The sequence below is a fragment of the Monodelphis domestica genome, chromosome 1 (assembly GCF_027887165.1).
Source record: "Monodelphis domestica isolate mMonDom1 chromosome 1, mMonDom1.pri, whole genome shotgun sequence".
Classification (NCBI taxonomy): Eukaryota; Metazoa; Chordata; class Mammalia; order Didelphimorphia; family Didelphidae; genus Monodelphis; species Monodelphis domestica.
In genome coordinates, this window is record NC_077227.1 from 68,408,548 (window position 1) to 68,435,229 (window position 26,682).

Sequence of the window (26,682 nt, forward strand, 5' to 3'; positions counted from 1 at the left end):
TCTAATGCCGTGACCCCACAATACAGTTCCTCATGTTGCAGTGACCCCAAACCAAAAAATTATTTTGGTGGGTACTTTGAAACTGTAATTTTGCTACAGTTATGATTTGGAATGTAAATACCTAATATGCATTATATTTTCTCATTGCTACAAATTGAGAGGTTGAGAACCTTTGATCTAGGAAATTTATATTTTTATAAATATCCATCCATATCACCTAGATTGGCATGTTTATTGCCATATAATTGGGCAAAATATTTTTAATGATTGCCTTAATTTCCTTTTCATTGGAGGTGAGTTCTTCCTTTTCATCTATCATACTGTTAATTTGATTTTCTTCTTTCCTTTTTTTATTAGATTGACCAGTACTTTGTCTATTTTGTTTGTTTTTTAAAAATGCCAGCTTCTATTCTTATTTATTAGCTCAAATAGTTCTATCACTTTCGATTTTATTAATTTCTCCTTTAATTTTTAGGATCTCTAATTTGGTTTTCTTCTGGGGATTTTTAATTTGTTTGTTTTCAAGGTTTTGGATTTGTATGTCTAAATCATTGACCTCTGTCCTCCCTAATTTGTTAATATATGAACTCAAGGATATAAATTTTCCTCTAAGTATTGCTTTGGCTGCATCCCATAGATTTTGAAAGGATGTCTCATTATTGTCATTTTCTTCAATTAAATCATTAATTGTTTTTATGATTTGTTCTCTAACTAACCAATTTTGGAGAATCATATGGTTTAATTTCCAAATAATTTTTTTATTTATTCCTCCATGTACCTTTACTGATCATTATTTTTATTGCCTTATGATCTGAAAAGGTTGTCTTTATTATTTCTGCTTTTCTACACTTGCATGCCATGATTTTATGACCTAGTATGTGGTCAATCTTTGTGAATGTACCATGTGCTTCTGAAAAGAAGGTGTATTCCTTTTTGTCTCTATTTTTCTCCATATATCTATTAACTCTAATTTTTCTAAGACTTCATTCACCTCTTTTAATTCTTTCTTATTTATTTTTGATTTGATTTATCTTAATAGGATAGTGGTAGGTTTAGGTCTCCCACTAGTATAATTTTACTATCTGATTCATCCTTGAGCTCCCCTAGTTTCTCCTTTAGAAATTCATATGCTATACCATTTGGTGCATACATGTTGAGTACTGATAATTCCTCATTGTCTATACTGCCTTTCATCAGGATGTAGTTATCTTCCATATCCCTTATAATCATATCTATTTTTATTTTGACTTGTCAGATATCATGATTGCAACTCCTACCTTCTTTCTATCAGTTGAGGCCCAATAGGTCTTGCTCCAACCTTTAATTCTGACTTTGTGAGTATCTACGTGCCTCATGTGTTTTTCTTGTAGACAACATATGGTTGGGTTTTGGATTCTAATCCACTCTCATATTTGTCTACATTTTATGGGTGAGTTCATCCCATTCATGTTCAAAGTTATGATTGTCACTTGTGAATTCCCTTGCAATTTGATATCCTCTCCTAGTTCTGTCCTTTCTTGTTTTGCTTTATCCTTTTAAACCAGTGGTTCACTTTTAATCAATTCCCCTAATCCCCTCCCTTGATATTCTTCCCTTTCTTGTCCCTCCTTTTTTGTTCTCTTCTTGTTTTTTTAAGGGTCTTTTAAGTTCCCTCCCCCCTTTCCTCAGCTCCCTTTTTGTACTCCCTTCTCCTTACCCCCTGTTAGTTTTACCTTCTCCTTTACCCTGTAGATAGAATTCAAGCTCCCAATGGATCTAGATGCTTTTCCCTCTCAGAGTTGATTTCACTAAGGGTAAGAATTAAATAATATCTATTAGGACTCTCTTCCTCTCCTGCTTATGAGAGTATTGTTCCCCTCCCCTTCCCATGTGTATCTTTGTGTGAAAAAGATTATTCTATTTAATTTTATTCTTCGAGTATCTCTTGGTACCCTTTTTGTTCCCCCTACCCTTTTTCTTTTTTTGCATATCATCTTATAGCCCTTAATGCCCCAATCTTTTCATATGAGTGATTGTTCTAATTACTATTATAATGAATACAGTTTTTGAGGGTCACAAATAACATTTTGCCCCATATATTAATATACATAATTTGATCTAATTGTAGCCCTTAAGGAAGAAAGTTAGAATAAAAAAAAAAACATTTCTCCTTTTCCCTCTATTTCTTACTTACCTTTTCATGTTGCCCTTGATCTTTGTATTTGGATACCAGAATTTCCACTTAGTTCTGTTCTCTTTTTTACAAATACTTGGAAATCTTCTATTTTGTCAGGTGCCCATACTTTCCCCTGGAAGTATATAGTCAGTCTTAATGGATAGGTGTTGCTTGGTTGAAGTCCCGGTTCTCTTGCCTTTTTAATATCATGTTCCCATCTTTGCGGTCCTTTAGTGTGGAAGCAGCCAGGTCTTGTGTAATCCTGATTGGTTCTCTTTGGTATCTGAATTGTCTCTTTTTGGCTTCTTGTAGAATTTTCTCCTTAGCTTGAAAACTCTGGAATTTGGCAATTACATTCCTAGGGGTTTTCTTTCGGGGATTTAGTATAGAGGGTATTCTATGAACTCTTTCAATGTCTATTTTCCCCCTTATTCAAGAACAACAGGTCAGTTTTCATGGATGATTTCATGGATGTCAAGATTTCTGTTTATTTCTGGCTTTTCAGGTAGACCAATGATTCTCAAATTGTCTCTCCTTTCTCTGTTTTCCTGATCTGCCACCTTGTCAGTGACATATTTTATGTTTTCTTCTATTTTGTCAGTATTTTGACTCTGCTTTATTAATTCTTGCTGTTTTGCAAGATCTTTGGTTTCCAGTTGCTCAATTCTGGTCCTTGAGGCCTGGTTTTCTGCTTTAACCTTTTGATTTTCATCTATAATTTTTTGGTTTTCTTTTTGAATCATTTTCCACTAATCTTGCCAGAAGGCTTCCATCTATTTGATAAGCTTCAATTTAAATTCTTCCAGAAAGAGCTTGGGGACAATTTCCATTTTTAGAAGGGTTTTTTTTTGTTGTTGTTATTGTTGTTTGTTTGAAATTCCTCCTGTATATTCTCTGTAGCCTGGGTTTTTCCTCCGTAAAAAAAAAAAAAAATTCAAGGTTCACTGCCTTTTTTTTTCTTTTTTTGGAAGGACTTGTGGCTCCTGTGTGAAATTAGTGATCCCAGTGGAAGATTTACCTTCCCTTTTTAGTTAGTAATCTGAGTGAGCTGGGCAGCTTCTCTGTGTATGGAGTTAAGGAGCAAGGATTTTGCTTGAGGCAAGCTCTTGAATCTCCGCAGCTGTGCTACCTTCCAGGGACACCCAAGGTCTGCGCTCCCCTGCCTGCCCGGGTTTTGGGTATAAATGCTCTAAGGGGTAGGTCCTTGGTGGTCTTAGTGAGCTCCTGAGACCTGGAGGTGCCCCTTGCTCACTCCAGAGTTGCCCCTCAGTCACTTGATGATTCTGTTGCACACCCAAGGTCTGCACTCCCCAGCCCACCAGGGTTTCAGGGGTAACTGCTCTCATGGGTAGGTCTTTGGTGTTATTAGTCAGCTCCCGAGGACCTACAAGTGCCCCTTTGCTCGCTCTAGAGGTGCCCTCAATCACTGATTCTGGTGCATGTGGGCTCTGATTGTGACTCCTTAGGTGGGGTGCGGGAAGGTCAATCAGCTCACGTTTGGGTGGGAGCTTTTTCACCCCCTTATAGTGTGGAAATGCCCAAATCCCATGTACCTTCAATGTTGCTCCCTACTGTAGAGTCCCTTCGTTCTTATGAAAATGATTTTTGGGGTCTTTTGAGGAAGTCTATATCGGTGGATCTGAGGAGAGGAAGCGTCCTGTGTCTAGACTACCCCTATGCTTACCTGGAAGTCTATTTTCCTAATTTTTAATTTGCCTCTTTTATTTGCTTTTTAAATTTTTTTTTGAGATTTTCCAGAGCCTGAGACCAATTTCATTTTTCTTTGAAGTTTTGCATGTAGCTTTTTTCTCATTTTTCTCTTCTGAGTTTGTGCTTTGTTCTACCTGTTCTCCAAAATAATTTTCAATGATAAATCATTTATTTTTCATATTTGCTCATTTTACCAGTCTTTTTCTTGACTTTTATTTTAAAGTAGGCCTTATTCAAAAGGTAGAGGGGATACTATTTTTAACTTCAGTATTATCTTGCTATTTCTGTCATATCTAGTTCTAGGTGTCTGCAAGTTTCAATTTGTTTTCCAATGTGGTAGGTTTGCTTGTGGACTGATAGCTCTACAATTTACTCCTTAATGCTGATTCAGGCTCCCTCAGAGCCCAACTTTGATTTGCAAAGGCAGGCCTACTGTTAGGGTCCCAGGACCCTGGCACTGAGGGCCTCATCACTGTCCTCACTTCAGGCTTATAGGGGTCAGGTACACTGTGGTCTGCCTTGTGCTGAGGCTCAGGGTCTCAGATGGCCTATGCTGCTGCTTGGGGCCTCAGTATAAGCTTGCATGGGCTATACTCATCTATCTTATATTCTCCATCAAAATTTAATTAGCAACTGCAACTGACTTACATCACTACTCTTAATGATGTCATGTTTTTGGCACTATTTGCCTATGCAATTAACTACATGCTGTTTTATATATATTTGATTGTTTCATATATTGTTTTTTTCCCTCTAGTTTATTTATAAAATCACTGGATGTAGGGGCCTATGTACAATATCTGAGGGGGTATAGTAAAAATGGCAATTGATGCATTACCTGGAAGTCTAAAGTAGAGAGATATTCTGAGGTTAAGTTTTTTTGGTGAGCTCTGTGGCAAAACTCATGTGATCGTTGGATCCTAGTGTCTGTGAATTTTTGGCGACCATAGTTTAAATATTGTAACAATCTTTAAAGGGTGATAATTTTCACTACAACAGGTTCTTGATATTAAGTGAAGATATTAATCTATAATTTACTTTCCCAAAATGGTCATTATAGAAATCAAATGATAAAATGGAAATTAAAGTTATTTAATAAACAAAGCCTTCTACAAAACTTAAGATAATACAATTACTAATTATGCTCTAAAACCTTGGTTTATTGAAATTTTGGACAATAAATTTCACTCATAATGGGAGAGTATTTCAGACATTTCAAAAGGTACATATAATAATAACAATAATAATGTTATGGAGGAAAAATAAATATTGTATTAAGGTTTGAACTGGTTTAGAGAACTCCTAAATGAGGAAGTTTAACTACCAATGTAAGATAACAAATTCTTTGCCATATCTAATTTAGAGTTGCCTAGACCAATGAGAAAGTAAATGGATAACTCAACATTAAACCTCCAGTATATGTCAGAGACAGGACTTGAATCAAGGTCTTTGTAACACCAAAATAAACTTCCAATGAGTGCCCTTGGAAGGTAGCACAGCTGTGGAGATTCGAGTCTTCTCAGTATTATACTTAATAATAGTGCTATTGATATTTTATAATGAATTTGATGAAATTATTTCCTTACTTTTCTTAAAAGGTCTCTATCAGAAAAAGAATAACATACCAAAAAATCAAACTTGAGTGCAATGGAAATTCAAGCTATGATCTATAAGATACAAGAATTTTTATTTGAGTTACTATTAATATTGGTTTTATTATCAAACCCTTTACTCAGATTATTATTATCAATGTATATTTAAGTGTTAAAAGCATCCTAAATTCTTCATAGAACAGAGAACTAGATGTGCTCTAATTATTTTCAATGAGATTTGCCTGTCTTTGTATATGATTCTGTCTTTGAGCCAGATTCCTGAAATAACTTATTTCTGGTCATTTTTTCTCTGTAATAAATTAAATTTATCAATCTTGTTACTGCTAGACACAATCCCAAGAATCATAACTTTTATACTTTATGTTCTTTTCTGTAATAGAAAATGACAGATTTTTCTTTTTAAGCTTTCTACTCATTTTCTTTTTTTTGATTTTAATAATTTTAAAATTATATGTTTGATCACATCTGATCTCTCCTTGACATTTATTACCCTTGACACAAGTTGATTATGGCTTAAACTATTCAAATTGGTCTGAAATTGAACAAATTTACCATTTACTTCCTTGAGTAGTTTTTAATGATAAGAGTTGTGAAGATATGGGTGACATTTGGTAGGAGCAGGTGACATTTGGTAGAAAGTAGTCTTTTTGTCTTGATTTCACTCATCTGTAGCAAAGGCTCAAATCTGCTCTTTTTGATATCTTGAGATATTCACAGAAAATGACTGCTCAGTTTCAATTATTTAAACAACCAGTCTATAAAGATTTATTTAGAAATTACTATTTGAGGTCTTTTCTATGGCTTTTGTTCCATGGTAAAAACAAAACAAAACAAAACAAAAAACACAAGTTCCAATGTCTGAGGACTTCTCGTATTACCTGTGTGACCTTGGTAAATTTACTTAACATACCATGGCTTTAGTTTATTCATCTGAAAAATGAAAGAGTTTTTATCAATGGTTTCTCAGTTTCTTTTCAGATCCTTATCCATTGAGGAAGGAAATACACTTTTAAATTAAAATAATACTAATCCTCATTTTCTTCAGTCAACAACAAATCAACTAGCAAAGATTGATGCAGGAAAGGCAGTGATGATCCTGGAGTCAGGATGACCTTTTTAAATTAGCCTCAAACATTTCCTAACTGTGTTATCCTTGGAAAGTTATTTCAGCTGTCTTATTCAGTTCTTCCAATCTGTAAAGTAGAATGTGTAAAGTTTTTCACAAATGTTAAAAGTGCTATTAAAATGCTAATTTATTTACTATGTTCAAGCACCATGTGCTAGGCACTGGGGACTTAAAGGCAAAACTAAAATAATGTCTGACCTCAAGGACCTTAATTTCCTTTGCACGTGGCAAACATATACATGTATACAACATTTATGAAAAATAAATACAAGGCGACATTTTTGCTGAAGGAAGATTATTTTCCAGGTGAGAGAACAAGGAAGACTTCATCAAAGTGGTAGTATTTTACCTTTACTTCAAAGGAAGCTAGGAATTATAAGAAACAGAGCTGAGAAAACAGTCTATAACAGATATAGAGATTAGCCTGTATGATTAGAAACTGGCGATAGAATGTCAAGTATGAGAAACAGCAAGGACAGCTTTTGGACAACTGAATGTGCGAGGATGGGTAATATATAATAAGTCTAGAAAGGGAAATTGGAGTCTGATTTTGAGAGCCAAGAAAAGATAAATAGAGAAGCTTGAAGTTGATTCTAGGGATAAGATGGAGTCCTTAGAATACATTTTTAAATAAGGGTCTTGAACTTGATGACCTATCAGACTTCTAGCTATAGATCAATGATATTATTCGCTTCCTTACTAAAGTTGGCTCTCAATATATGAATTAACTCATATAAGGCAGCTAAATATTACATAGACAATCTACATGTACCAAAAGAAATCTGTAATCATATGATAATTACTTGGAATAATTCTCTTTTAATAAAATATTCCCTTGAAGGGCATTATTCTTTCTACAGTCTCTGATTGATCCTAACCATCTGAGATTCACATGAATTGGCAACTTTATCTATAAATATACAGAGAGAGATCTCTAACAAAATCTTAGAGAGATGCCTGAGGTATAAAAAATTTAAATAAATTTCACATGATGACCCAACAAAGAAGAATCAGGGACAGTATTTGAACCTAAATCTTCCCAACACCAAGTCTAGCATTAAACCTACTCTACAAATCAATTCGCTCATATGTGTGTATGTCTATACATGAATGCATGTATGTGCAAACATACACAAACACAAGCACAGTTAAAACTTTTTTTTCTTTCTCAAGCATGTTATTTAGCATTTGTGGAGAACTTGTAGTACACAAATGAGGATCACTAAAAGAATAAGCAATTTACAATCTCAGAGAGTCTAATAGGGACACAGGTGAAATGATTTCTCCTTGGAACTTCCCTTTGAATATATCAAAGACAAAGGTTGAGCCTAGACTTTCTTGACTCCAACATCAGCCTTGTATCTACATATTGTGTGTAGGTGCATATCTGTGTATTTTCTCTAAATAAGTTGGGTCTTTACACATCATTTTTGTCTATAAATTGTTCAATATTTTAATGTTATGATTGTTTTCTTATAGTTACTCTTTTATTTACTATACTTTACAAAGCACTTTTAAATACTCTCTTATGTCCTGTTACAAACTAGACCTGGATTCTATGGTATTCTATATAACTATTAAATGTATTTTATTTAAGATTTTTATGATTAGTAATTTAAAGTCTTACCTGGTCTAGATGGTTAATGCTTATAGGTTATTTTTTTTTTGTTTCATATGATTCATTTCTAACCACTTTTTTTTCTCTTTTTTCTGTTCTTTTTTCTTATATGCTTGCATTGGTGTAGCAGACCACTTGGGAATTGAATTCATGGGTAAGACATCACAACTTATCTCTTCAATATTTTGAAAAGCTATTCTCTACAGTCATTCCAAATCAACTTTGACTTCTTAATTTGCTTACTTTTGATTGTCTAATTGCTAGTATGGTTGAGTTTAAAAAATACCTCATTGATTCCTCACTTATATGACTCAATCTGACTTTATCAAGCATATTTCTAACTTCCTTGTCTTAGAACTATACTGATTATTTGCAATTTTATGTAGCCAGTTTTATATTTTTATGTCTTTTGAATTGTGTTTTCTTATTGAATATTTTATTTCATAGAATAATATTTGAATTGTTTGGCTATTCAAAACAGTTTTTATTCCCTAAAGAAAAATTAGACCTTCCTTTCTCCTCTTGCACTTGGATTGCTAAAAAGTAATCATGGTTCTGTAATATCTAAGAGATTACTGGCTGCAGATGGTGCTATTTTCTGTAATATCTGACAACATAACACATTGGTTATGATAAATTGAGAGCACATTACTAAATGAAATGGTGAGGAAAATCTTAGGAAAAAATATTGAAGCTTTATATTAATATTGTTCAAAATGAGATGAATCTGTCTTCAATCCTTCCCAAGAGAGTTTCATTACTGATATGTTTAAGAGACTCTATTATAAGAAGGTTCAACAGTACAGAAGTCAAGGATAGCCTTATAATAAAATGTCAGTGTATTATGATTAAGTCATACAAATTTTAGATTTATTCATCCATCTCTAAGGATTTGTTTTTAAAGAGAAAATCAGTGCTATACAAGAGGACTTGACTATCTGCATATTGACAGCAGAAGGTATTTTAGAAAGGATGAAAAGGAAATTAGAACAGAAGGATGTGAGAAGGAAATAAAGACAATATTTTCAGATAGACCAAAGGACATTACTGCAAGAGAGATCAAGAGATTACAAAGCCATTAAATATGTTTTATGTATGCATTTCTTTACTGTCCCCAGAAGTTATTGGTACCTATTTCACAGTAATTCTAATTGAATATCCATGATTATATGTCTAGAATTACATTAGAAGGTAAATTTTGCTCCAATAATCTGGATTAGTCCAGATTAAACTGGAAGTGAGGAGAGAGAATGTCCTTTAGAGTGTGCCAAACACCAATAGGAATATTGTTCAATATTTTCAGTTTGACTTGTAGCATTAAAAGGGACTCTTCCCAAGTCTATGCTCAGAACACTTTGATGAAGACAGAATAGAAACAAGCAGAATTATTTGATCTTAATAAACAATTCATGGATGATATCTATATACATGTCAAAATCAGACTATTTTGATTGCATTGGTGCCATGTGATTATAATGATGATCTTGAATAATCCTATGGAAATTTTGGTGAACCATTATGTCTGATGTCTGAGTATTATGTAAAATATTTTTAGAGTTTGAGGGGAAATATTAGATCCAGTAAATATATAATTAATTGGTCTTGTGAGGGCTTGGTTGAGTCAATCAGGATATTCTTTCTCCATGGCAAGATACTCTCCAGATGTTTCAAGATAAAGAAATATGCTTTAATGTTGTAAAGATGATTTGGGAACTCACCAAGCTCACCTATACTACTACTACTGTTATTACTATTGCTACTATTACTTCTAAAGTAATGAATCACATTTTCTTCATGCTTTAAATTTAACTGAGCCCTATCCTTTCAATATGTATGAAGTAGACAACCTATTCATAATTATTGCCAATATTATGTTCCACATTATTATAGGTGAGATAACTGAAGCTTAGAGGAATTAAGGACTTTTCACAGATACTTAGTATCAGAAGTAGGATTTAAATGCAGAATCTACAAAATTCCAGATTCAATATTCTTTATTATAACAGGATAGATAAGAGAAAATTTTCTTTTCTGAATTAGAGCTACCCTCCTGAATGCTGGTAAAGTTGTTGACTCTTTAAAAAATACTATATACATATGCATACCCACATATACATAAATCTATACATACCCAAATGTATACACATTCCCATATATATGTATGTAATGTGTGTATATGACAGAAATTTATCTACTAATTTATCCACTTGCCTAATCATTGCCTTACTATCTATCTATCTATCTATCTATCTATCTATCTATCTATCTGTCTGTCTGTCTGTCTGTCTGTCTGTCTGTCTGTCTGTCTATCTATCTATCTATCTATCTATCTATCTATCTATCTATCTGTTTATCTATCCATCTATCTATCTGTCTGTCTGTCTGTCTGTCTATCTATCTATCTATCTGTTTATCTATCTATCTATCCATCTATCTATCTATCTATCTATCTATCTATCTGTCTGTCTGTCTATGTCTGTCTGTCTATCCATCCATCCATCCATCCATCCACCCATCCATCTATCTATCTATCTATCTATCTATCTATCTATCTATCTATCTCTATTTGCCAGTCTGTCTGTCTGTCTATATATCTGTCTATGTAACTGTTTATCTGTCTGTCTGTCCATCAATGCATTATGTATATATCAGTATAAACATATATGCATATACATATATCTTATGCATATATGCAAATATATCATACATATCAATATTTCATAAATCAATCATTTCAACTGAATGGGTATCCCTTTAAGTGATCAAGGTTCCATGCAGTACTTGTTCTTAAAACTACATGTGAATCACTAATCATGTTTCAGACAATATCGTAATAATACTCTTCAAATATAGCTAGGTTTTTCCTTGGACAAAGAAAATGTCCTTTATGACTAACTCTTGGCAAGCAGCCTATTTAACTAAATAGGGCCTAACGACATTCTTTCTATTGGGCCTTTTAGAAATTAGGGTAACCCTACCATGAGTTCTAAAAGGAGGAAATTAATCTTATATTAATATATGTGCACATATGAATGTATATGTGTGTATGAATTTTACATGCATATATGTGCATGCAGGTATTATAAAATTCTAGATGTCATCAAAGCATTTGATTGAATCAATCTATCAAAATCATGGACTAGACAGACAATTCTTGGATGTCTATTGAATCAGTGTATTTATAAATGACTCAGAACTTGCACATATACACGTTATATTATCAGAAATAATGAATACAAACATGCCTATATGCATACAAAATATGTACATAAATACATGCACACAAACGTATAAATACATTATCACAAGAGATTGTAGCCAGGTATTCCAGCAATGACTTTGGAAATAATGTTAGGAAGTGTTTGCAGAGCCAGACCTCTGTATATGTACCCAGAAGGCAGCAAGTGGTGATGGATGTGAGGATGGGAGGAGATATGACTGACCTCTCTATTGCTCCCTCAATGCCAATATTATTAGAGACATTAAGAGAGGGATAAGCAATGCATGCACCTGGGACCTTAGATAGGCTGAACTAGGCTTAGCAAGGAAGGGGAATTTTACAAAAATCCCGGAAAGGAGAAAAGAGTTTTTATTCATCTAGAAGTTATGGGTTTTCCCCTTTGTTATACTTACTTCACTTATGCCTATTTCCCCTGGATTCAATTTCCTTTTGAGAAAGAGTGTTGGACCAAGTATTATGAGAATATTGTTGTACTTTTGTCCTTGCTATATCTTATCTATACATAGCACTCTACAAAATTAATTTATGCTAATGAAATAATGAAGATGAAAACTGGTTCAATTATATTGGAGAACACGTTGCATGGAAGATCACCAGAGATAGTGCTAGAACCTTCAACTCTGAAGAGTTAGCTCAAGAAATTTGAGGGAATAAGTAGCCTCCTCTATGGGCCCAACCTGAAAGTATTTTAGAGACTCATAATATGTATGGATATATGTATGTATGCATATTTATATGTCTATATAGGGAATATGTATGTATATATACACAGTCATACATACATATATGTATATATGTGAAATTCTGTATTAGTACAATGTGTTATAATGCAAAGTAATATAAGTAAAAAAAACACAATAGTTAAAAGGGAGTTCTGAAAAATTCTAAAAAGAATTTATCTTTTTATTTGTAATTTTAAAAAGTTGAGATAAAGTCAGTAACTGAAAAATAGCACGTTAGAGCAAGTATTTAACTGACCACTAGATATAATGGAATGAACATAGGATATAAGAGTCAAGAAATTTGGAATTTCAGCTCTGGTTTTTACCAGCTACATCACCATGAGTAAGTCATCTAATTCTGTGATTCCATTCCATAAATCATACAACTCAGTTCCCATCATGTTTTAAAGAAATCAAAGTGCTGTATAAATATGAATTACAATTATTATTTATTTTGATTAAAAGAACTGAGAATTTAGAGTCATCTCCTCTTTACACTTCTTGTGAGGTCATACAAGGATATCAGATAATATTTTTTTTTTTGCAACAAACTCTCTTTAACACAGCTTAGTGAGTCAACCAATCAATTAAATGAACCATCTGGCTTAAAATAGTCCATGTAGGATAGGTTTGCAAGGTATGTTGTTCATGGAAAGGCATTATTCTATAAGAATTAACTAGTCAAGGTTTTGGTGTTCTAACTGTGAATCTCTCTCTCTCTCTCTCTCTCTCTCTCTCTCTCTCTCTCTCTCTCTCTCTCTCTCTCTCTTTTTGGAGGGCAGGATGAATGATCTCTTTTTCACAAAAAAATGTTATTATCTGTGATGAAGATTTTGTGATACTTTCCCATTAGACAATTTTTTAAAAACAGGAGCAATGCCATTTTGAAATGGATTTATTATCCATGCATCACTCTGAGGACAGCACTGAAGAACTTTTATGCAAATATACCAATTCTTTTTGGCAGTGTACTAGATTTAAATGTCTTTCCTGTGATTGCAACATTGTTATCTGGCTTTGCTATTAAAGATAGACTTGTTTTTACAAAATGGTAATACAAAATTCTGGTTCATTGCAACTTGGATAATGTAATTTAAAAAGAATGTACATTTGAACCAAGCCTTTAGAACTGTGTGTTCTGTGATTCGAAGGTTCTATGATATTAGGAATGATTGAAGAGTAAAGATGGTTTCCAACAGAAGAAAGACCGTAACAGATTCATTGAAAAATGATATTTCAAAATATAGACTCCCATAAAGTTGTGGACTTCCCTGTGTTTTAATGAATAGACATAGTAATACTATCTTCAAACAAACTGAAATTGTCCATCATTAAATATATTCTCATGAGAGTCAAATGTTTTCTGTTTAAAATTTGATGGGTAAAAAGTGTGACAGTTTTATGCTCACCAACATATCCACCAACAATCACCAACAAATGAATGGAAAAAAAAGTAGGTTCATTCTCATATATTATTCTTATTTTTTATTATGGTTTATTCTTATTTCTAATCAATAAAATGACTTTTCTATGCTAATTAAGCAATGGAATAAGGTACTCATCTCTTTTTAAAGTATTTTCTCTAAAGTGGGGGAAACACTATTTTGGTATTTGGGGGAAATGTGATTTTTGATAAAAAAGGAAGCCTTTACAGTTTGATTTTCATTCTAGATATTAACACCAAAATATGTTAATATCGTATATACAACACACTGAAAAAATATTGTTTTGTATAAAGACATGCGTCTCCATTACAGAATGCTTGCTTTAAAATTTAAGAGAACAAAATGAATCATATAATCACCTTCAAAACTGCCCTGCTTGTCTCTACTTCTTTCTAAAATCCCCGATTTCCTTTTTGAAAAGAACTTCAGTTTTAAAAATGCTTCAGGCACACCCCTTTTTGTATCACCATTTCTAATTGTCCTCTCCTCACAGCATAACCAAATTAAAAATAAAAGGAGAAAAAAAATTTAAATAACAATATTTGTGCAAAATTTATCCACAGAGTAGTTGTGTTTAAAAATTGCATATCTCTTTCTGACTCAAGTTGATTATTCCTTCAGGAGATGGGTAATATGCACTATAAGATCTTTTGGAGATATTGTCAGTTATTGCTTTGATTATATTTCCTTAAGTCTTTCAGAGATATTTTCTTTTATAAAGATATTATCCTTAGAGAAAGTATTCTGCTGATTCTGCTCCTTTTCCTCTAAATTGCTTCCTGATTGCCCAAATGCTCTAAAATTATCATCCACTAATTCTTCCAATAAAATAAAAATTCATGATATTTATATACTAAAATTTACCCAACCATTCCCCAATTGATGAGCACCTAACTTAAATTCTAATTCTTATTTTTTCCTTTCTAATCTCCCAATCAGCAACTTATTTTGCTTATATTTCTTCATTATTTCCCTTGACTTCCTCCTCTATTTGTACTTTCTTTCAATTTTTACCATCTTTAGGAGGAAAATTCTAGAATATATATCTGTTTATGTATATGTGTATACACATGTGATATGTAAAAATCTGCAAATTTAACACACATGCATATGTATATATGTTGTTGTTTTCTTTAATTTGTGCACATATTCAGATGTAAATATCAGTGATTTGTGCCAGGGTAATATTCTGTCTGCACTGGATTTGTGGAAGTTAAAAGGTAATTTTTTTTTTCACTCAGTATTTTATTCTATCCAATGTTCTGGGCTCTCTATAGCATTTCAGGACAGAGTCATAGGGTTCTGAGGGTCCCTGAAATCCTTGACTTCTGCCTATCATGCATGAGTATGCTTCTCTGGTTCACACTATGAAGTGCTGAGGATTATGAGCTCACTAGAAGTTTTTCAGAGTCCTCCAATTTTACTGCTTCCATACACAAAGCTTTGCCAGCTATAATTGTATCTGGGTGAATACTAATCACACTGATTTTGGGCATGTTTGCCTGTCTTGGCACTGCCATTTCTAGGATCCTATTTACCTGTTGCTGACTTTTTGTGCATTTGGGGTGCATATGAGGAAGAAGTCACTTATTCGAGTGTGTGTTTCATTGGATTTCTTTTCATCATTACCTTGTTTTTCAATCTGATACAAATTTCATATTTTCCCTGCAAGTAGATATGTGAGATCTATGCTACTGGCCTATATGCGATCCACCATTTTGTGCATAATTCAAATGAACAGTTTCTGATATATTTTAATCTTAGTTAATAAATACTTAGTGGGTCCTATTATAGACATAGCCCTGTACTTTCAGGAATAAAAATTCAAAACAAATGGGTCCATTACTCAAGGAAATTAAAACCTCTTTGAAAAACAAATCACTTATAGTAGCTAATTTCAATGTAGCATGTTAAAGTTTACAAACATTTAGTTCATTTGACTCTGACCACAATCCTTTAAGATAATATTATTTCCCCCACTTTACTGATGGGAAAACTGCCAAAAAAAAAAAGAAAGAAAAGGTTACCTTCCTAGGTCACACAGCATTAAAGTATCTGAAACAGCATTTGAACTCAGGTCTTTTTGACTTCAAGTTCACCACTCAGCTACCACTTAACAGAGAGCCAACATTCCTTGAAACATCCAGAAATGATGTAACACAATATATAGTATGTTAAGGATTATTTTTAATAGTTTGCTACTTGATGAGTCTCTGACTCTATCCATATGTCCATTTCTTCCCCTGGTACACATCAAAACCCAGCAATACAATATTTTCCTGTGCAAGTCTTTTCCATGTCCTTCCACATAGTACTTAGCCTCAGTAAATAATTCACTAATGTGTTCAATACTTTCTTCTCAGACTTTTGGTATTTTTATTTGACAGAATGGTACTTTGTCTATCCCACTGTTATCACTCACTCTTGGTATATTATTTTCTGGTCATTTATTTCCTTGATGCTGCTCTTAGTTACCCTTTGACATGTAAATCCTCATTAATAAAAAGATAATAGAAATTGTAGTCCAAAGGAAGAAGATAAGAGTTTCCTCACTTATAAACTATGAGAGCAAATGAAGGAATTTAGGATATTTAGTTTGAAGAAGAGTTAGGGAAGGATATGGTAGCTTTTTTTCAAGTATTTACAAGGTTATAAAAGAAAAGGGATTAGACTTATTCAGCTTAGTCTCAGAAGGCACATCTAATATTAATGCACAAAATTACTTTAGAGGTCCCTTCAAAGTCTAGGATCCTATGATTACAAGTTGTAGTTAGACAAATTTAGATTTCTTCTAAGTCTTAATGACTTCTAATTCAGCCTTTATTTATTAGTGAGACAGGCAGTAAGATAAGATAGAAAATATTTCCACATAGGAAATTCTCTTGCTTAGAAAAAAAAAACCAGAACAATTGTAGAAAATGTTATTTGAGTGTTGAAAAAATATTATTCACTTATACCATCTACTAGAGTCTATTTAGTTGAATCAGTACTGTTTATTTACCAGTGACTGGAAACTTAGAATAAACATTTAAGGGTTCAACTGGTCTTTCTCTATGCCTTGCAGGGCTGAGATAATCCTCAACTTAGGTGCTGAATTACAGCTTTTCCTGGATCCTGGAATTTTCCATACTTTTCACACTATTTAAAACCACAGAATACAGTGGTTTTGAGTGAACTAAATGTCATAATGATTGTTTTACCCATCTGTTCTAAAAACAGCAGCTCAGGATGGGACTGGGTGAGACCTCAATTCCTCCAGAAATAGAGGAGTAGGTCTAATATCTGAAATGATAATTCCAAAGCATTGGCCATTTCTCACTTTGCATGCAATATAATCCCTCTAAAACTTGTATTAATAAAGAGTTGATCCAAGTATTCAAGTTGGAAGAAACTAAAGATAAATTCATTTTATTTCACCATCCCTCTCTCAGCCCTAAGAAATAATAGGGAGGCAAAGTTATTTGCCTACTTCCTTACAAATTCACTCAACTTCTTCAGCAAATTTTGTTCTATTCCTAGCATTGGTCATGAATATAGGGAGTGAATCTCCTTGGGAAGTAGGATTTAGATATTTAAAAGGAGGCAAAGGGAAAGGGCTCATTGCTTCTTGAATGCTCAATTCAACATTCATATACTGAGCATATCTGAACAATTTCCAAGTTCTGTTGATTTTATTGCCATACCTATATCAGTTCTATTCCTATCCCCAACATGAATATATTTTTCAAAATTTCAAATTAATTTTTTCAACATAACAAACAACTTATTAATTGTATACTTTGTATGGAAAATGCTGAGTTGCTTGGAGAGATGAATCCTTGGTTCATGGAGCTTACTATCTAGTAGATAGATAGATAGGTATAACAGACACAAATAATTATAATGTAAATATAGAAAGTGCTTAATAGATACAAAGTATGATGTGAAAATTTAGGATATTGGTAGAGGGAAGTATTCCCAGCTGGGTCAATCATGCAAGTATTAGAATATGGTGGGTAGGATTTAAGAAATTAGAATGCTTAGACATAACTCCCATCCCTATTATTAATTGCCAGTGTTTCCCTTGCCAAATCAAAGCCTGCATAGATTTCAATTTTATTACTTAAAAAATTAGGGGCTTGAGAAAGATGATCCCTATATCACCTCCTAGATCTTTATCCTGTGATCCTATGTGGGGTACAAAGTCCCTTAATATTTTTTCTTTGTATTATTTTGTCTCATTTCTAATTCCTTAATAACTAAAAGGCAATTAGTATATTGACTATGGAGATGGAGATAAGAGGGAGATTTCATATCTAAAACTAGTGATTCTGTAGTATAACAATAGCATGATATAGGGCTTGTGTTTGGTGTTCTAGGAGAATGTGAGACTTCTGAGGACAGTGAAATAATATTTTGGTTTTGTTTTCATTTTTCCTCTTTGTATCCTCAACATCTCAAATAATGTTTGGCATGTATGTACATTAGAAATATTTTTTGAACAGAATTGAATTGCTCTGACTAGTGGTCATCAGTGATTTCAGCAGTCTTATAAATAAGCCACAAACCAGGGAAGAATCCAATAGAGACCTGTTTGAAGAAAAGAATCAGTGATCCTGGTGAACAGTTGATTTCCCAGAGTAATTTTTGGTGATAAACTAGATACTGATACACTTTAAGTTTTCTTTTTTAGCTGACATTAAATGCTTCTGTTCCCCAAAGAGTAGAGATGCACATATTTTTATTTTTTAATCCCTATAGGAGTTTATTTATTTTTTACACTTTTAATTTAATTTTAAATTACACATAGAAACAATTTTTGATGATTGTTTTATGATATTTTGGTTGTGATTCAGATGTTCTTCCTTCTTTCCGAAAATGGTAAAAATCAGACATGTTATATAGTATTTTCATGCAGAATATATTTTCTATATTCACTGTCATGACTAAAGACACATATCTCATATAGAATTTTTAAAAATCATGAAGAAAATAAAATGAAAGATGGAATGCTTTGATCTGCACTCAGAATCAAACAGTTCTTTCTTTGACTTTGAATAGCAATTTTTTTCTTTTTTTTTTAATCTTGAATCCCTTAATGTTATTTTAGAGCCATGTTTTGATGATAAGAGTTTAGTCCTTCACAGTTGATTAGTATGTCTGTTACTGTACACACTGTTCTCCTGGTTCTGCTCACTTCATTTTTACTTGGTTTATGTGTCTTTCCAGGTTTTTCTAAAGCCATCTTGTTCATCATTTCTTATGACTCAATAGTTTTCCTTTACAACCACAGCTAATTCAGCCATTCCCCAATGATGGATGCCCCCTCAGTTTCAATTTTTGAGTACAAAAAGAACTGATTACAATAGTTAGGTATAGGTAGATCCTTTTCCCTTATTGCTGATATCTTTGCCATTTAGACCCAATAGTGTCATTGCTATGTCAAAGGGGATGGATAGTTTTATAGCCCTTTTTCAATGGTTCCAAAATTGCTTTCCAGAATGGTATTATCAGTTCACAGTTCCACAAAACATGTATTTGTATCTTAATTTTCCCAACAACATTTATCCTTTTCCTTTCCTAGGTTTGAGGTGGTATCTTATAATTGTTTTAATTTGCATTTCCTGCATCAATAATAATTTGGAGCATTTCCTTAAATGAATATAGGGTTTTTTCCCCCCTCCTTCCCTTCTCTACACAATAGAAGCCATCAGCTGGTAAAATTTTAAATTATGTCTTTTGTGTTTCCACTTCTTAGTTAATTCTCTGGAGGTGAACATTCACAAGTTATTCTTCAAAAATTAAATCTGTAATTGTATATAATGTTCTTTTGGTTCTTTCCATTTCAACCTTTATTATCTCATGTATTGGATAGTTTTAATTACTTCATTTGAGAGCTGCCTACTAATATCCTCTTACCATTTATTAACTAGAGAATGAATTATATTCTAATAAATTTAAGTCAATTATCTATATGTATAAAAAATGAGGTCCTTGTCAATGACACTTGCTTTTATTTTCCTTAATTTGTTATTTGCTCCTAATCTTAGTTGCATTGGTTTTCTTTGTATAGAAACTTTAAAATTTAATATAATCAAAACTATTCATTTCATTTTTTTACTGATTTATATGTTTTGTTTGGTTTTAAATTCTTCCCTTATCTATAAGAATGATAGATAAACTTTTCCCTCTTTGCCAAATTTGTTTATGGTATCTCCCTTTTATTTCTAGATTAAGTATTCATTTTGTCTTTATTTTGATTTTTGATAGGAGATATTGTTTATAGTCTAGTTTCTTCCATAGCTTATCAGTTTTCCCAATTTTTGTTGAATAATGAATTCTTTCCCCAATAACTTGGATCTTTGGGTTTCTTGAATGCTAAATTACTATGGTTATGAAATATTGTGAGAAATATATTTTCAAAGAAACTTAAATCAATGAGACATTTTCCCCAAGGTATTTCCTTTTACTTAGGGATCCACTCTCTAAGATGATTTGTCTGTGCACGAAATTTATCTTAGGAAGTGGAAATTCACTTGTAGTAATGAGTACTATGACCACTGTCTCACATCTATAACATATTTGAATTCCTCATACCTTCTTCATTCCCTTTCTTGATGATTCTTTTAAGAGGTCATATTGGCCATCTGATTTTTCTTAAAAATCAAGAGGTAATTTTTTTGTCATATAATCTCCTTTTTAAACCATTTCTTTCCAAACTATATAATAATGATAATGGAAACATGAAAGGCATAGTGTGTATATTTGGCTGAATGATGTTGTTTGTGGTGTGGGGAGGGAATGAGCAGCTGAAGAAGGAAGGAAGGAAGGAAGGAAGGAAGGAAGGAAGGAAGGAAGGAAGGAAGGAAGGAAGGAAGGAAGGAAGGAAAAGAAAAAAGGAAAGAATAAAGAAAAAGAAAAAAATTAGTTCCCCAAGAATACTAGATTACAATAAACTGCAGCCACTTGGAAATTATACTTCTTTCCCTCTTGTTTTGATAAGATGTCAGCACTCAGCATTCAACAGATAATGAATAGCTAATGTTGACAAGCCTCCAAAATTACAAAACCCATTTGTTTTTTTTTTTTTATTTCCTCCATGCCTCAGTGCTAACAGGACCTACTGTGAACTCCAGTGGAGCCTTTCTCTTTGGATAGCCTCAGTGGGATAGTGGGGCAGGGTGTGAAATGAATGCCTGGTGAATAATCTCCATTTTACACTCTTTTCTACATAAATGCTAAATTAGAGTTAATATGTGTAGTGAAGCAAGAGTACAGGAAATAATGGGAAAGGCAAGGAGCAGTGAACAAAACCACAGTACTACATGGGGGTAGTTAATGGAGGTAACTTCATTCATAACTGGTGAGGATTAAGCAAAATAGCCTAAAGATATCCTTAAGTGACTAAACAGGGATGGCTTTTGCTCAATAAAGCAAATGCAGCTCTGTGAGCTCACTCGTTTCCGTGTATGATGCTTCCCACTGTCAGTACAAATGATGTAATATTTGAAAAGGCAGGTTTCATTGTGAGTAAAGTGACTTGGCTCATAATATATGATTGTCTAGGAAAACAAATGTGGCAATGCTGACCGAGTTAATCAGCTTTAGAGAAAGAAAATGGCATTTAAGTTACCATGAGCAATACTTCTAGCAACATTAATAAAGTAATAACAGCTACATCTTTATATGTTTACTGCCCTTTGTTTTCTCCATTACTTTCCGTATACTAACAGTAGTCATAAATATGTTCTTGAGAAAGTGGTGCTTTATTTCCATCTGGGAAAATCATGGCATCAATTTCTTAATGATTCAGAAAGAGGCATACTCTCCTTGAGCTGTTGCATTTATGTTTGTCTGATTGACACATCTATCAAGGTGTGGGAGGATCTGCACGCGTACAGATTGTGAAAAGTAAGGATCATGGGAAACAGCCAATGGTTCCTTTTAAGGGACTTACATTTGATTTAATGACACAAAAATGTCCACAGACAAATAAATATTGATTATAATAAAAATAAAGACTTTAAGAAAGGATTTCTGTTTCTGCATCTATCCCTTTCTCTCAAGCACAAAAATTTCTCCCCCATCCTTACTTTATTATATATGAATCCATCGATTGATGAATAGGATCTATTTCTATTTGAGTTTGACATTACCATCTTAGACAAGAGCTGAAGTAACTTTCCACAAACAACTGCTATTATCATCACCATCATCATCATCATCATCATTACTATTAGAGGCACCATTTAAACCCAGATCTTCCCAACCCAAAGGTTCATCTGTAAAATGTACATTTTCTTTGTCAAGAAAACCCCATGCACAAAGTACATGAGGTCACATGTAGTTAGGACTAAACAATAATTGTAAATTTTGCTCTAGTGGCATTGTATTAAAGATACCTGAGACCACTCCATACCATAAAAATGGAATAGGACTTATAGATATGTCATATACCAACCCTTGAACACATGAAGAGAATGACTATCCTGTCTCATTCTTTCAAGGTTTCTGTTCTTCATGCTCAGTTTCTTGAACTAATATAAAATAGGAAATAGGTTAGTCATACTCTAGAAAATCCAAATCTCATTTTTTCAATTTCAACAACTATTTCCATAATTCTTTTCTAAAGTACTTTATCTTTTAGTACTTTACTTTTTAAATACGTGTTTACTCATTTTTTTCTTTCTAAAATTTCAAATTCATCTGCTGTGATTTATTTATGTTGTCTTAAAATTATCAGCCCTTGACATTTCTATTTTAATATTTAACAGACAACTGCTTGTAAAGTTTCCTATCTTCACGTATGAAAATGATTCAAACCATCAACTTGAAAAAACGGAAGAAAAATCATTCTTCAGTTGTTCTCATATGATTTTGTAGCTAGTACTTTATTTGGCAATTCCATTAAATTATACTGTTTTCAAGACCTCTGGCAGACAGACAACAGAGCTTCCTTTTAAGCTTATTAAAAACTTCCTATATGGTAAGAATTGTGCTACAAACTAGAAATACAAATACAAGAAAGAGAAAAACTGTCCTTGTCCTCAAGGAGCTTATATTCTAACACATTTACAATTCATGAAAGAGAGATGGAAAAGACTGGGGTGGAAGGATGGGAATTACCCACTTAGACATATGATAATAAAGTCTGGAAAGCCAGAGGCACAGAGAAAGAAACAAAGTATGGCTGGCCAAGGTCCATGTACTCAATGATGCTATGGAAGGAACCCACTAATGGTAGAAGGGGGCCTACAAAGCATATACGTGTTTCTGTGTAAGGAGTCCAATGGATGTGAAGGAAGATTATATTATTCTTGCTTCATTCTTTATATCCTTTTGAGTACAAATGTTCAAATAAGTTATCTGTCTATAATTTCTGTTCCATTAAAACTTGTAATTATTTGTTTTTCTCCAAGTTTGAATATTTTTTTCAGTCATCTTTCTTTTGCTGTATCTGGCTTTTGGTATTTTCTGTTCCTGCATCTCAGATTCATTCAAGCCAATTACAGAATTTTGAAAGCCTCCTGGGAGGTCTTTAGGGGAAGGTTTATTTACAGTGTGTCAGAGATGTTATAAGGGGAATTTCTGCTCAGATTATGGTTTGACTAGATGGCCTCTAAGGGCTATCCCAACTCTGGGCATCAGTGAGAAAGAGGAGATATACATGATAATAATCATTTGTTAGAGTAGAAGTACCTTGTTGTATGCCCTGCTTTGGAGCTCTGCCCTGGAGCTGATCTGTCCTCATTATGCTGCTTTTCCTTTCTTCTGTCATCTACCTTTTGTTCTGGGAATAGTCATCAAACCAATATTGTCATTGTTTCTGGGAAAATATGATAATCAACCATTCCTAGGCTGCATTCACCATTCCAGCCACTCTCCAGACAAAAATATCCTTCCCAGTCCATAGCTGTCCAATGTATTTATTGTCTCTCCTGTTAAATTATAATTTTCTTGAAAGCAAGGACTATCAACGTTTTTAAACATTTTTGTCCCAAGTGCCTAGCACAGTGCCTGGCATTTAGTAGGAACTTAATAACGGTTATAATAAATGAATCCACTCAAAAAGGATGATTTCTTTGGAAGTTATCTGATATAAAATGATCTTTTTACATTGACTCATATATGTTATTGAAACAACACTCCAATGATTGCTTCTTTACTTTTTTTATGGCAAGGGATCATCAATAATTCATTCTAAAAATATTAATTGAATATTTACTGAGCATAAAAACAGAAGTATCATGAGAGGGTCAGCCGTGGGACCTTCACTCACTTTTTGAAGAATGTAAGTTACAAACAAATAGCCAATCTGCATTATTAGAGAACAGTTACATATGTGGGAATTACTCACATATTTTTTTCAGTCCAAATTATTAAAATTTAACAAGATGAAGTAAATACCAGATACTCCTGGGTGCTGGTAAGAAGGATATGGGGTAAGGTAACACAGAAATATAAAGTTTTTGTCCTGAAGGGCAGGGGATTCTGTTTTAGAGATGAGATATCAAATATTAATATAGTATCATAATAGAAAATGATTAAATAACATAACAGGAGGAAATAATGAATAATAAAGAACAAAGGAGGGAGATATCATTGAAGCCTTAGATAGCAGAAAAGATTTTCCAGTGAAAGGAATTCATAAGAAATTAGAAGAAAATGAAGGACAAGTAATGAGATGGATTTAAGAGAATAATAAAAATGGAAGGGGGGAGGCAAATATTTTTTTTCAGAAGTTCATAAGCACCTTATAATTTATATTATATGTAATATGTTATTAAAATACAATGCTGCATATATATAGTTTGCTTAAAGTTGAGTAATCATACATATGTATATATGGTATATCAAGAGCTATGACTGAACTATGCAAAGGTCAAAATATAAGTCTGTCTATATGGTGATTTCATGTTTTGGATAGTTGTTTGGATACAATTTAAAGAGCTATTCTAGGTGCTAGAGTGCTGACTATGAGAAATAGAAAATATACCAGCATCAATCCTCCCTACTCTCTTTAAGAAAAATTGAAATGACCTGCATTTTTCATATATAACAAATGATTCTATTTATTGAAATTTTACTTTACATACAGTTTTCAAGGAAAATAGTTATTATGAATGGAGAACTATTTGTAAATAAAGATAAGGAACAATTTTGCAGATAAGGAAACTGAGGCCTAGAGTTGCTTAAGGTCATGTATAAAACTGCATAACAAATATATAATATCTAACATAATAAACCACAGAGCTAAAGTTTGAACTCATGTCCACCAATCCCAAATACATACAATACGACCACAGCATTGTCCCCTTCTAACTTTGTGACATAACAAACAACAACAACAAAAAACACAAAACATTTGTAGCAAAAGTACTTGAACTAATACTATTTTCAAAAATCTAACATTTGTATTAATATGGCTTTTTATTTATTTACTTGTTTATCATGACTTTCCCATACAAAAATACTTTTGTTCCCTGATGGAGAACAGGAAAATATATAATCAATTATGTCTTAGTAAACTGTTAATAAACAACATTCCTATTATCTTGGAGTTACTATGGAAACTATCAGCGAATGTTAATAGATCATTGTTCCTTCAGTGATAACTACCCACCCATGAAAAAATATTCTATAGTTTCATGCACTCTCTTGACTTTTTGACTCTTATTTTTAGTACTGAGATTTTTTTGATCATTTGGGTTACTTCTCTGTTGACATTTCATCAGCAAAATATTCATTGTCCCAAAAATGATTTGCTGTTCATCATTTGAAATAGGAAATGAGACAAAATTTTGCTTACCTGAATGAAAAAGGAATATTGTAAGAGACTTATGAATAAATTTAAAAATTTTAACTAATGTTCATGTGCTTTTGAGAGTGTTTAACGCAGGCATTAGGATTTAAGTTTTCTAACCAAAGCAGTACAAGAGCTATTTCCCCAAGTGCCAAAATTTGACTGTATCATCCTAGGACAAAAATTCTTTATGAGTGACTATATCTCTGGTAGAAAGAAATCTTTGACTTTCCAGTAGTAGCCTGTAATTTAATAATACAGAAATATTTTAGTGTTCTGGGGGAATGCGTCTTTGTCCCAGTCATCTGCTCTATCATTATATTCCCTGCCTCCACTCCCATTCCTCTATTACAAGTTCTGCCCCATGTCACATCTTGCCTCATCTAACCCTGGTACCAAGAGCAAAACATTTCTTGTTATAGTTCTGGCTATAACTAAATAACTTGGACTAAGAATTAGCAAACAAGAAGGGGGAACTATTAGTATACTTACCTACTAGGATTCTATTTTCTTCACTTGGAAAAGATAGTTACTCATTCTTCTAACTTCCAGCATTTTCACCATCTATCCCTTAGTCTTATTAATTTCTCATTGTTTTCATTCAAATCTCAGCTAAACCATTACTTCTTCATGAACTTCTCTAACAGAGAAGAAATTAATATTGAATTTTAATATTTTCTATGTGAAAACTTTCTTAAATCATTTGGAAGGTCAACCAGCATGTACAATAAAGTAATATATTCCAAGACCTCAAAGCATGTCACAGGGCTGGTTCTGGTTAGAGCCAAGCTGAAAATTTGATCCTTATTTATTTGTGAACAAGAATTCTCTTAGTTAAGGAAAATCAGCAAGCTCTAGCTTTTGAACTGTGTACTACTTAGCTAGAGAAATCTTATGCTGGACTCCTTGTGAGACCCATTTCTCCTTTGAAGAGGTGATGAGGGAGAAGTTGAGGTCTCTAAATCTGCCTCATCTCTCAAAATATCCATCCATGGGACTGGCAAGATAGGTCCGAAGGTCAAACTGTTAGACTAATCAGAAAGAGGACACAGCTACCTATATAAGCAAGAGATAGGACTTGCTTGCACTATTTTTATTTGAGGCCATGTGAGAGAGCCATTCTTTCTGACCAGAATTATGTAGCTATTAATAAATGATTTTTTTCCTAGAGAAATGACTTTATATTCTTTTTGGTTAAAAACCTGAACACTAAACCAGTTTACCTTAATATTGGTACCTTCCCTTTGAGACTACCAATGATTTTTTCTTC

The 26,682-nt window shown here is 33.0% G+C and overlaps 1 protein-coding gene across 2 annotated transcripts in view; it reads left to right on the forward strand.

Annotated features, from left to right (window-relative positions):
* NRG3 (neuregulin 3) overlaps nt 1-26,682 on the forward strand; it is a 1,175,669-nt gene that overhangs the window by 1,020,950 nt on the left and 128,037 nt on the right. Inside the window, exon 4 of one of the 2 annotated variants that reach the window (XM_001365491.4) lies at nt 8,350-8,376. In XM_001365491.4, the coding sequence (XP_001365528.1) occupies nt 8,350-8,376 (27 nt within the window). The remainder of the gene's footprint in view (nt 1-8,349; nt 8,377-26,682) is intronic. The other variant, XM_056800197.1, reaches the window with a different exon arrangement.